A 14207-nucleotide genomic window follows, 5' to 3' on the forward strand; every position below is an offset into this window, starting at 1 on the left:
CTGCAAGGTCATAGATCTGTTGAATCTCATTTTCTGCCCAGAACCCTACAACACAATGTCATAACTATGTAGGTTATATAGGGAATCATAACAGCTTTTTAGGTTTGTCAAAAGCTTCTAGCCTAACCAGTCTGTCCAGAATCCCACATCCACCATATCACTATTATGATTTTATTAGTATTAGGTAACTACCCACAATGCTTTGGGCCACCTAACCTGTTGTTACAGAGCCATAATGTCGGGAGGTTGCAGTGTGCTTGTAAATCAGTCTCTTCAATTAGTAAGTAATTACTTGTTGATGTCTCTTGTTACAAGACAAATTAAAGCTTTTTCCCATTCAAGTGCGGGTAAAAGGTTATAGATCTTGCTTCAAGTGACTGTTCCATTAACTCCCCATAGGATTGATGTCCTGACCTTCAACCCTTTATCAATCACCTGGAGATTGCTATTCATGGCATATTACTACAGAACAAAGCTTGATTAAATGATAACTTACAGAACTTGTGCCATAAGCGCCCTTGACTTGTCAATTCTACAAAAACACCATATAATTAGCCACAGGACATCTTATATTCAGTTTACCACTAAATGTTCAAATGAATATTAAATCCAATGACGATCTTGGCATGATACATGCATGTAAACACAGGAAGTGATCAGCTCATCCACTTTCAGGTGCAACTACAGTGTAACATGATGAACATAAGAGTGATCTCATTATGTGTGGCAAGGCTAAGATAATGTTATTCACTTTCCTAGGAGCATAACAAACTTCATTTGGCTGGCTGACATAAGAGGTGGGGTACAGCTAGAGAAGAAATTATACTGCACTAGAATTATCCATGATATTTATTAATTCATGTTTTAAATTTGTTTATACATATCAAAGGGCGAGTTTGTCTCCTTTATAATCCAAAAATAATGACAGCAAATACTGGAGTGGTTTATGGCTAATTCATATATATATATATATTGTTATTTAAAAGATAAAAGAAAAGGATCATGAGAAAATATCTGTTAGGAGCATAAGTCAATTTTACTTTTATGAGCGGAGTTCCACATTAAACTTCGTCATTTAAAACATCTTGTGGGGTCCCCTGGGTGGACAGACACCAATTAACGGGCTCAAGTTCCGTAATTATAGTCTGGATTTCAGTTTGTGATGTTAGTGTTAATCATAAAGTCACTGTCTACATGAGTACTAGCATAGTGGTGTGAAGGAAACATGACCTGAGTAATTAGCCCATGCTTCTTATCACTTCCCTACAGTCTGCTCCAAATGGGCTGGTTATGCCCTGCTGGTCCCTGGCACAGAACTTCTCACAGCAGAACAGTCTGGTTTATAAGAGTTGTAGGCTAGGCGGCATTTGAAGTGGAAGAGAACAGGCTGCAACATATGTTTCTTGTGATGAAAGGCTGCACAATCATTATCTTTCTATATCAGTCTTTCAAATCAAGTGGGTAAATAATGTTAATGATAGGTTTATGGCTGCAAAAAAAACATGTTTGCTTACAGCAAAGCTGTCCATCTGGTGCTGGATGTGGCCTATAAATTATATATAGCCACCTCGGTTTTCCTAAATAGGTGTGTGTGTGTTGACCATGTACACACTCAGACATTATATATATATATATATATATATATATATATATATATATATATATATATATATATATATATATATATATTATATATCTATCGATATATATTGCTATACATATATATATATGTATAGCAATATATATCGATAGATATATATATATATATATATATATATATATATACACACACACATGTATATCTATATTTACACATATATATATATATATATATATATATATATATATATATATATATATATATATATATGCATGCCGTAAAGGATATTAAATATATTCATTAATACAGCACACTGTCTGCAAGACTTACTTACAGATTCTGCATTTATACAAATTTTGGTTTCCACTATTTCCATCAGTTGGTTTCTAGCCTCCGATTTGTTATTTTAGCCTACTAGTACTAAATTAGATTGCAAGCTATTTTGCACAGCAGCAGAACATTGTAAAATGTTCTCAATTATTTGTCTATTAAAAGTTTACATGAGTTCATGTAGTGTGTTTCTAGAGTATGCTGCTTAACAGACCCACAGCTTGGATAAGGACAATAAGAACTGAGGTTTCGTAATACCTGATTGCCCGCCGATAAGCACCAACAACTCTGCACTAGAGAGAAGATGGTGCTACTGCCTACATTGTAATGATAAAACATCATTTAAGGTCTGATATATGTACTGTGTATCATACAAAACACATACACTAGTGTATAGCTTATAATAAAACATGACTTTAACAAGGTAATGAAAGTGAACAGATGTAGAATATTACAGACTGTGCCAGGACCTAGAGACACTGTCAAATGGATAATTTTCATTTCTATTGTAAATACACATTTAATGAGACAATTGGTCAGTACGTTCACTGTGTTGCCTCCGAGCTGATAGTAAAAACAACCAAAGAAAATAAAATACTTCAAATAGACCATATAGAATTTCAAAATACTAATGAGCACATAAGGATTGATGTTTTAGATAATGAGAGGGTTTAACCACGCAAGTCTCAATCATTGATCTTCTAGGTTACAATAGTATTATTACAATAATCTGTACAGAGGGATTCCAGAATATACTGTTTTGACTGTACTTCTAAAAGAATGCATGGGAAGAGAGCATCACTATTATCGTAACCCAATTGAACAAAGGATATAATTGGGCAGAGTGCTTAAGATAACATGTTACAATGATTGCTAATGATCTGTTGGGAAACCAACACAGTGGGTATTTGATACCATTTAAACAAGTATCCAATACTATAGTATGGGACAGACTGAGCTGCTTGTTGTTGAGAGACAAATTTTTGGTATTGGAAGGAGATCTGTATCATCCAAATTTAACAGCAATTCATTGAAGCTAGAATTTTCACTCTATTTATCTACAAATAATGAGTATAAAATAGGGGGAGAGTCATTCTACACAGATATCACTGATGGACGCTTTTGTTTTTATTAGATGAAACCTCCAACAAAATGGAATCTTGCGTATTAGGGACATTTTCCCTCACCTCGCGGTCACTGCTGGATTTACTGTAGACCTAAGCCCAGCTAGCGCCACAGGAGCCCCCACGTAAAATTCAAACAGCTGTCAATGATGGCGACCACCAAACACATCTACTAAACATGCCCCACGGACAGCTAGTTACTTCTCACCTGGTGGCTCTATTCCATCACCAATAAGACTCAGAAAATGGCATCTACAGTAGCTCCACCGGACTAGAACCCTTAGGGGATTACCAAAAGTAGACTTTCCTAGAAGGAAAACATTTTTTTGACTGGATATTCCTTTATTAATCTGATTTGGAGATTAAATAGTCAGATACTGACCATAAACTCCAATGGAAAAGTGCAATTAGTGGCCATATTATGATTAAAATAACAGAACGTGTACTTTAGTTTACCAAGCCATAACATGTAACCAAAGCATCTCACAGACATGGCATTAAGATTTACCAGAAGAGCGCTATTGTCCATTTTAAACACGCACATACTGATAAAGTTACAAAAAAAGGAAAAACATTGTTATTCATCATTCCAAGGGCATTTCCAATGTGATTTCAAGTCACAAATGAACTGCTGCAAGGACTGATGGTGGTAAAAATGTTATGTAAACGTGCGCAAAACCACAAAAATACTAGCAAGTATATAGTATAAGTGGTGAACCCCACATTCCACCATACTAAAATAAACTATAGCTAAGATTATTCAGAAAGTTCTGTATAGACATCAAGCTATGGCTCATTTAATAGCTCTCCAGCAATTGTGGAACTACAGATCACAGCATGAGAATATTGGTACTTATGTTTTGGTAAAGTAAGGAGCAAGCTGTGGATGCCAGGTCATGCTGGTACTTGTAGTTTTACAACTGCTGGAAATCCACAATATATATATATAATCCAGCAATATATCACATATTAGATATTATTATAATGTAAGACAACTTACAGAGTAAAAGCCTGTCTGAAGAGCTTGCAAGTATGAAAGTATATGCATGTCATATATTGAACTGTTAAGAGTATTATGGCACAGTATATATATATATATATATATATAAAACCCCTTAGTGCCCAAATCTTGCATTGTACAACGCCACAACATATATCTGCGCATCTGCAGTCTCCTCTCTCTTACCTGCCCAGTTCCTTCCCCACTATGCTGTAGTTGTCAGTGAATGGGTTTGTCCTGAGAAGAGTCTGCGTGTGAGTGACCAGGCTACTTTTATCCATCATTCCAACTGCAGTCGTCCCAAAAATGTAAAAAAAAAATAGAATTCGGGAAATATAGTAAAAGTAAATTATCCCGAAACTTGTAAAGAAAATCAAATATATGCAAAAAATACAACACAAAAAAATTAAAGTTTGAACTAAGACACCCGAAAATTAATGTGTCTGCTTCCTCGGGAAGAATAAAAAAAAATGTTTCTATGCAAAAAGTTTACAGTGAAACATATACTATTTGAAAACCAACATGTTTATACAAACAAGTCCTTAGATAAATAGTCCTTGTGGCAGTGTGCTCGTACGAGTATGCGGAGATAATGTAAGAGCCAGAAGCATTATGCAGATCAGCACGTTGTGTTGTATGATTTCCTGTGTAAGGCTGCTTATGGATTGCTAAAGTTGAATAGCATTTCCTTTCCCACAGCTGCTTGCTCTCTACATAGACCGTCTCAGGCTGCAATGACTTGTGTGTAAGAGAACAGGCAGAGATCTCACATCTGCCTGCAGTCTGGGCTGAGCTACGGCAATAGCCGTTCCAGAGCCAATCACGGAGCAGAGGACAGCGCTCCTAGTGGCCATTTGGGACACTTCAGCCAACCGGTATTCTATAGAAATAGAATTCACATTTCATCATCATCATTTATTTATCTACATTTAAGTTAACATTACATTACATTTACATTACGTTGTTTGTGTGTAAAAAAAACAACATTGCTTTATTAGATGTTAATACATTTTCTCATTTGTAGTTCCATGCTAGACAGAGAGCAATAGGCTGCCTACTTTTTGATAAGACTCTCATAAAATACCATGATATACTAGACAGTGTTACCTGCCAGAGTGTAAATAAAGGAAATATAACACAATTTGAGTAGAGGGTTCCACATTAGAAACACTTAGCCTATTGACAAATAATATTAGCATAATAGCAGTATTTTGGGCAGTAGCCCAAATCTGAGGGCTGCAAACCTTCCCCAATTCAAACTCAGTGGGCAAAATACCACCTTAAGCACATATGTAAAAAGACACTGGGAAGAGGTGAGTTCTATATGTTCCAGTAAGCTTGAGATGTTCTTACTATTTGTTGAGGCATATATGTAGCATTAGGCTTGCTGTTTGTATTAATATAATTGGGATGAGGGATTTGTGGTGTTTTGTAATGAAATGTTAAGCTTAACAATGGGTCAGAATTAAGATGGTTTGTAGCCCTTGTTACCTGAAGCCAAGTACTGAACTGAACCAAAGAGCTAGAGGGAAAACATTGTCACTACCTTCTGATCATAGGTTTTCAATAGGTCTCTAAAATGAACAACCCTTTTAAGTAGTTATCACTGTTTTCACTCATGATGCCCATGAATGAAAAAAAGTATGTGAAGGTTTAAACACCACTGTAGACTAGTAGTAGTCCAAAACTGTTATTCTACACAGATACTTGTATATTGGTTTTTCTGAAGTAAAATTAACTTGTCCACAGAATGCAAAGTAAAATTGTGCAATCAAATGGTCCATTTTTACAACTGCCACTGCTGTTATCATGTTACATCAAACAATGTTTGATGTAAAAGATGCTTTTTTCATTGCATGCCTAGAAATGTGGCAGATTTTCAGATACAAATGATCATAAATCTAACTGCTATCCACAAATGTAAAAAAAACTAATTATTGAAAGTTTAGGGGGTCAAATAGACACTAAATGGAGTCAACAGGGTAGATTATTCATATAGACCTATATACTGTATCTAACAAAAGGGTGTGTGTGTCCAAAGGTGATGTTCCCTGCCACAATTGGTACACTTGGGAGTTACGTGGAAAACATGACTATTGTGATAATCAGAAACAGGGAATACATAGTAGAAGAGTGTAGTGCAGTGGTTCCCAAACTGTGCGCCTAGGCTCCCTGGGGTGCCTCGGCCAGGTCCAGTGGTAAGCAAGGCGGGGGGCTACTTGGTAATTAATTTGGCTTAGCGGTGCCTTGAAAAAATTTTGGAGACCCTATGGGTGTCTTGAACTGAAAAAGTTTGGAATCCACTGGTGTAGTGTAAGGGAATACACAGACAGCCTCACAACTGTGTGACATCTTTATAGGTGAAGCTGCGCTAGGCAATGTGAGTGACTATACCTTGAAATTAGTCTTTGTGTATCCCAATTATACAAGAGATCCTTCTTAATTATTTTCACTGGGGAAAAAAGAAGTATTTGATAAACACCCTGTAGCAAAAACAAATGAAATTAAAACAAAAAAATTAAATACAATTAACAAAGAACCATTTATGTACAGTCCACTAAACAGTGCATCCTTAACCATGTGCCTTTATGGTAAATGTAGTTCTGCTACAGACTATGGTATCCTCAGAGGCAGGCTTAGAACACATACAGTCAGCTTTGGCTACACGGTCATCCATTGTATAAACCATAATTATTTGCCCTATGCTCTCTTGTTCTTGTTAAGCTTCAAAGCCCAGGAGCATTGATTGGCATATTTTAGTACCTTTAGTCTCATAGAACAATGTTACACATTATGGTAGATACAGCCCTGATTCGAACATAAGGTCACAAGGACACCAGAGGTGGGACTAGCGAGCTGGGGGCCCCCGTACATTGAAGCAGGGAGGAGGGAACTGGGGTCCACAGCTCGCTATTTCCTGTGCAGCGGGCCCCATTATCTCCATGGGCCCCGGTGCCCTGCACATGCTGTACCAATGGTAGTGCTGCCACTGAAGGACACCATTATCTTTATTATAAACCGCCTCTTTTATAATACACTAGCAATTGAATTATTTACATGGCATTATAAATATAGTCAGTTTCAGTAGACACAGTGACCTGTGCACTACAATCTCGATGACCTGTTGTAATTTTCTTTGCAGAGTTAACTTATTCCAGTTTTGGTACAGTGAATGTCTTGCCCTCTGGAAAAAAAAATGCGTAAGACAACATGTTCCTCTAATGGGGTGAGTACAGAAATAATTTATAGACATTAAGTGGCTGCTGGGTCTCTGTGTCTTCTCTTTTTATACAGTAAAGGGTACTGGGCTGTCTCTATTCACCACGCTAGACTGTGTACGTCCATCATGGATTCTCTAGATTCCTCTGTGTTTTCTATGGAAATTGCAGGAAACAATTAACAAACAAAAGGGACACAGCAGTCAGGGCAGTTACTTATAAGAGGTCCCTTGAGAGAATGGAGCCAGTTTACAGACTACATGTCCTTTAGTTAACCCATTAGTCCTGTACTTAGTCCCACAAGTGACGTCTAAGTGTATTAGTAAGTCTGGTACTTACAAGGTTAACTAATTACTCATTATTGATCTCAGAAGTCACCAATGATGTGACATACACTGACGCTATCATATCTTTACCATTCTTCTTTACCTTATGTTTTACCATATTATCTATAAATGTTATTTTATTAAAATTTGCTTCTAGTCCACACACAATGGGGGTAATTTACGAATCTGGACAGCAGTGCCTCAGACCTGTTAATATCATTATAACATCACCAATCATTTACAGGTCATATGTACAGTTATGCAGGATGTGTGTGTTAAAAGAGCAGCCATTTGCTGGGTGGATCTGGGTTGGGGTATAGACATTCCTTGTTGCTACGAGCTAGACGCAAGATGTAAATAAAGATTTGTCTCATCTGAAGAAAATATGTAAATGAGCTTAAAGGGGTGCAGGTTGTGTGTGTTTGGAAGCACCTGACTTAAAGGGAAGATGCGAATATTCACCATGAAAGAGGTAGCAGAAGTCCTGTTTTTAGCCAGAAGAAAAAAAAGTCTAAACCCCAATGCACACCAAGGCATAAGTAATACAGGATTCACAGAAGTGGGTGCTGGTAGTAGTAATTGTACACCAGTACAGACAACTACACAACTTTTATATATCTCACGCCAGTGGTTGAAGTTGTTTAGAAGAGGCGGTATGTAAATTTAGTAGTGGCGGTATGGAAAATGTAAATTAATGGAATTTGATCGTTTTACAATGAAAGCAGTAGGGGAAGTGGTGGTATTGCATACATCCGTATACCCGCTCACTTCCACCACTGTCTCACACTTAAAATAATGGAAACCCAGAGGTCCCCTTAGTTTATTGAGTTAAACTGCAGTAAAAATATGGTCAAACGAGCAGTATTTTAGGGAGAATTAAATATGCGCTTGTGGCTGGATCACTTATAAATAACTTATTTGTGGCTGGATCGCAGACAAAATAACTTATTGTATGTATTTATTTTAATTAGGAGTGCAGTGCACCTCTGTATATCATTGCAAATGTATTTATCTTTTTATATTGGTATGTGTTTTGTATGGAAATGTATGGATTTCTGAGACTGTATGTCATATTTGGTTTTTGAAATTGTCTGGAGACAGGTAATCTCATGTTAATTAGACCTTTTCAACACTGAGTGACCAAAACATCTGTTGAGCCTGAAAGACAGGAGCAGGTAATTATACCTTCTGGTAGACTTCCTATGCAAGTGATAACAGATGAATGGGAATTTTGAAAGTTAAATTGCATTCAAAGCAAGATTAGAGAAATGTTATATCCTAATGGTAAACATTCAATTGAAAACCTCAGATGTAGTGGTGCCGCTAGTAGCAATGTAAAAAGGTGTTAAACCCCGCCAGGCTGATAGGTTAGAGGGGCAGGAGACTATCTACCCTTCTGCCAGGGTATCGGTGAAAATCTGTATAAAAAGCGCACTGTTTGACCATGTATTATTATTCCATCTGTACTTTCTGGATATCACTAGTACCTCAAACTAGTGAGTGTGTAACTGTCTTTTTTAGGATTTCCTGAGCTAATAAACATCACTGTTAAGGAACCTGCTTTGACGCCTACTTACCTGCTGTAATTCCTGTGACCTGCAGATTAGGCCAAATCTAATCCGATATCCGACTGTTCTGAAGTTGGAACCCAGCATCTAGTACCAATGCTCTGCCTGGTAGCTGCAGCTCTGGCCAGTGGGATAGGCCAGGGGAACCATCCACAGCAACCCTGATCTGAAGGCAAGAGGTCAGTGCTACCAAACCAAGTGGACCAACAAGGTGATACCCTAGCAGCAAGAGTTACCCAGAAAGATGCATTTCTAGGTGCTGCTAAGGATCCTAGTGTTGGCAGCAGCAAAAACCCCTCCTACTGCGGATAGATGGCACATTTGGGAGGGACAGGTGCATCTCAAGATGTGTATGACTCTGCATATGGATGCAAAATAAGCTTGTTTTCCATCCTCTTGGGGCTTTTTTAAGAGTAATTTGCTCCTGGTTTGCAACCAACTCTGCACCAGCCCCATAAAAACCTAAAAAAAAAATAGTATAAATGTATCATGTTAACAGGGTAAAATTCTGGAATTATTAAGGGTACCATTCTACCCATTTTGACCCCTGGCTCATCTCTAGTCCTGAGTCTGATAAATGGAGATAGGTAATGTTGGAGGACCTCATAGAAGTTCTGGAAGGTTCTACTGATATGGAAAGAAGATTTACTTCAGCAGAACTCAGTGAGTCCTGGCCTTCGCTGCTGCCAAGCTGCACCCCCCAGGACCTGGCTCCAAACATCCTGAAGTCAAATTTGTCTTGGAGGTGCTAGATCCCAGGTTCAAGCCTTTTAAGTAAATATAGGTGGGAGAGCTAAGGATCCTATCTCTCAGCCAAGAACAAGTGTTGCCAGTGCCAAACCTCCAGGCAGCTGTCGCTACATAGACGCCCCTCCTTAGCCACTAAAGTAAAGGTAAAGTGTTCAGACTGACCCTCATGTACAGATAAGGGGTAAGCCCGGGGTGCTGGTTTACCCACCCACGGATTTGTGTGTATCTCTGTGTAGTAAGAATAAGAGAAGAGTTAGTGACACATGTACATTTATTAAATGAACACTTTAATCCATCCCTTGGATGAATAAGAGCTCTGCCAGCTACCTAACAGTCCCGAATCACAGTGAGCGATTGGAAGGATTTAACTGCAGCATCCAGCAATGAGGTTCTCCAGTGAGCGATGTCAGCAAATGAGCCTGTTGATGACAGCTACTATCCTCCTACAACTACGGACAACATGTACTAACTAACAGTAATTAGCCGGCTTGGCCAAGTGCTGCCAGTAGAAATAGTCAATGATGACTAGTTGTTGGTAACCAGCAAAACACCAATACCCCTGGTGGAGTGGTCTGGCAATGTAAGCTAATCCCATCACAATGGTTCTAATGCGAACAGTAACCAATGAGAGCAATGAGAAGGCCAGGAATTATATTCCTTCCAAAAAGTTCTTTAAACTCTGGTATTGCACCATATTTACACACAGTAACTCTTTGGACCCAAACTACCAAAAGGGCTATTAAGATATAGAATTCCTTACATGAGTCGGGGACATAGCTTTTCCTTGGACAACATACTTTGACCCCCTTTCCCCCCTACCGCCAAAAAACATAAAAATGGGTCAGGGTAATCTGGCCCACTGGGCCCTAGGTTGCTAAGTGGATGATCCAGCTATGGGTGCTGCTACCAAATGTACAAACAGAATGTAAAAATGGATTCAATAACTTTCTTATAATAAATGCTATCATTAGCTATAATTAGCAGAGGACACTATATGGATCCATTGAATTTATCCAACTGGCATTTTTAGTCAGGAAGGAATTTGTTTTTCCCTGTAAGGCTAAACTGTTTTCCCTTGAAATGTTAAATTGGCAATCGTCACACTGGGAGGTTTGTTTAGACTTCCTCTGGATCAACACAATTAGGGGTATATTTACTAAACTGCGGGTTGGAAAAAGTGGAAATGTTGCCCATAGCAACCAATCAGATTCTAGCTGTCAATTTGTAGAATGTACTAAATAAATGATAACTAGAATCTAATTGGTTGCTATAGGCAACATCTCCACTTTTTCAGTTTAGTAAATATACCCCCTAGAATTTATGAAAGGTTGAATTGAATGGACCTGTGCTAGACCAAACAGATTTTTCAACTTCTCTATTTAACTATGTAATTAACCCTTGAAATTGTCTAGTTTGCTACCAAAGTTATAAAGTCACTAACCATTGAAGGAAACCCTAGCCAGTACCATTATGTGTTTAACCCTCACCACCTCCACAACTAGTAGAACCACATTAGACCACTGCTTGTGAGTCAGGTACCCTGTTGTTTGGGAGTGAATATACCTTGCTGGTGCTTGTAGTCAATGATTATATGTTTCCACACTTGTTTCAACACTTTCCTTCACTCAAGTTGGAGTAAAGGAATGGAAGCAATTTATATGGTAATTGAAATGTTGTTTTTACCTAACAACTCATTCTCCCCAACAAGAAGATCCTGGTATGGAACCACTACGAATTGGGAAAATTCAGAGCTGCAACACTTATTATCCCAGCACTAATAACTAAAAGGCAAAATATTCAATGTAGCCCGATACAATTCCAAGCGATGTGCAGCGGAGTGCCTTCGAAATGGTTGCAAAGGCACTCTGTAACTATGCAGATTGTTCCATGAACCCCATACACGTGTGCAGGAAAATCTGTGATATTGGGGTACCAGAAATGTGCACAGACGGACATCTCGGTGATGTTCAGCGGCACATCGCTTAGGATTGAATCGGCCCCAGTGATTGGACAGAGCTGCTGCTTGACGCAGCACTGTCTGAATTTGAGCTTCTCTCGGTTGCCAGTGCTAGACAAGAAACGCTACAGTTCTGGTAGGAACGAGTTCTCCTGACTGTCGTTGGTCCCTTGCTTGGATAAAGGGGAAGATATTTTTTTTTAAAAAGAATTACCATGTAATCTCTTTCTTAATTACACATAGTTTTATAGTACCATTTTTTAATTATTCTGAATTTGACATGAGTCAAGAACATGCCATTTCATTGTTATATAACGATAGTAAGCAAAATATGTTATACACTATGCAATATTACAATATAATATTTACAAGATACTTATTCAGTGCAATTTACAGTGACAACATATATCTGGGAATACAGGAAGGAAAGTCTTGGGAATTTCAATTTTGCCTTTACATTTCCATTTTAGCAATTGTGGAGATGGCATAGCAGATAGATGACCATATTCTAATTTATATTGTGCAGTTCACTTCGGCAGTGAACATGTTTATTAATAAAACATGTACTTATAAAGCCTTTCATACACATCCCCCTCAATATTGGAAGGGTTAATAGGGTGATGACACTTACTATGCACTAACTCCTCTACAATGCCAGTGGAAGCCTGGCAGGATGAGGTCACTGCTCGGCACACCACATGATATATATGGCATGTTAGCATGTGAGTCGGCTAGTCAGGTTATAGCCTGCACGTTCTGAGTAGAGGTGACTTTCTCATTATTGTGCTATGATGCAGCTGTGTGTCAGTCTGGGATAAAGCAGGCGGAACAGCTGTTATTCCATTCATCATCCTCTATTTCTCCATTTCCCCTGTAATATCAGAACCTACTGTCACAGAAGAAGTAGGCAAGCAGTGTGTGCTGTGTGGTTCTGTGGTAAGTCAGGCCATTACCCATAATTCCTGGCTGCTGCTGAAGAAAATACTTGCTAAATATGTGGTAAAGCAAGAGTTAAGGAAATGAGTGTGGTTTGTAAAAACAGAAAATACATAGATATAGGTAAAATGTATTACAACAATACAGTATCTCTGATCTCCCCATATCCTCTTATATTTTAAGACTGCAGCGGTACATTACTTGCTACCTCTTTGTATCATGACATTCTCTACCTTGTGACTGAAAATTCTTCAGGTATGAAGGCCTGGAGAATTTTAAACTGATTATTCAAATAGATGTGTGTGCATTAAACTGTGTTTATCACAAATCATTAGTTGTAAATGTTCAAATTCAATCTCCCCTATAGTGTATGGTGCCTATAATAAGAATATCACTAATATTTCATACTTCTCAACTGTCCAGATTTAGTGAAGATTTAGTGAGGGGATTGGCAGCACGGTGGCTAAGTGGTTAGCACTTCTGCCTTACAGTACTGGGGTCATGAGTTCAATTCCCGACCATAGCCTTATCTGTGAGGAGTTTGTATGTTCTCCTCTTGTTTGCGTGGGTTTCCTCTGGGTGCTCCGATTTCCTCCCACACTCCACAAACATACTGGTAGGTTAATTGGCTGCTAACAAATTGACCTGTGTCTCTGTGTGTGTGTGTGTGTGTGTTAGGGAATTTAGACTGTAAGCCCCAATGGGGCAGGGACTGATGTGAGTGAGTTCTCTGTACAGCGCTGCGGAATTAGTGGCGCTATATATAATAAATGGTGATAATAATAATAATAATAATTGTCCTGCTATTTGGTACCTTTGTCCCAGGAAGTTGGAACGTGTGCCATAGTTGCGTACTCTTTCGGAATGTCTGGGAGACTCCTGAGTTTTTTGGAGCTCTCACAGACTCCTGGGAGAGCAGGGCAACCTCCCGAATCCTGCCCTCTTTGATGGTGAAGTGGGTGGGGGTGGGGCCAATATCATCCTGGCCACGCCCCTTGCTATAATAGGCTGGAATTGTTATTATATAGCAGGAGCGGGGCCTAATGGTGCTATTAATTTGGACATGGCCAACATTGGAGGAGAAAGGGGTTGGGGACGGCACAGCACTTTATAAGCCACACTCAATAAGTATATGCGCACCGCCACTTTGCACTCACTTTGTCCGGATTTGGACCAAGGCCAGTATTGAGAAGTATGCTCCCTTTCTCAAATTTAATTTATGGAATCCTTATATCAGAATGTAATATTGTATAACGGGCCAAATATTTTGCATATTTTGACTTAAGGCTCTTTAAAGAGGATTTCCACTTTAGATGATTTTAGTTTATTGGCTTGTACATACCTTCCTCTTAGGTTACTTTTGTACATTTTAGCTATGTGTTTATGTCATCATTAGAG

General features: G+C 38.5%; 1 protein-coding gene across 1 annotated transcript in view; it reads right to left on the reverse strand.

The window, feature by feature from the left end:
- The window catches only part of LOC142094825 (serine/threonine-protein kinase 17A-like), a 36492-nt gene extending 31670 nt beyond the window's left edge, over positions 1-4822 (reverse strand). The window contains exon 1 of the mRNA XM_075177377.1: positions 4241-4822. Coding sequence (XP_075033478.1) covers positions 4241-4338 — 98 coding nt within the window. The 5' untranslated portion in view covers positions 4339-4822. The remainder of the gene's footprint in view (positions 1-4240) is intronic.
- Positions 4823-14207: the final 9385 nt, after the last annotated feature.

Source organism: Mixophyes fleayi, chromosome 6 (assembly GCF_038048845.1).
Source record: "Mixophyes fleayi isolate aMixFle1 chromosome 6, aMixFle1.hap1, whole genome shotgun sequence".
NCBI lineage: Eukaryota > Metazoa > Chordata > Amphibia > Anura > Limnodynastidae > Mixophyes > Mixophyes fleayi.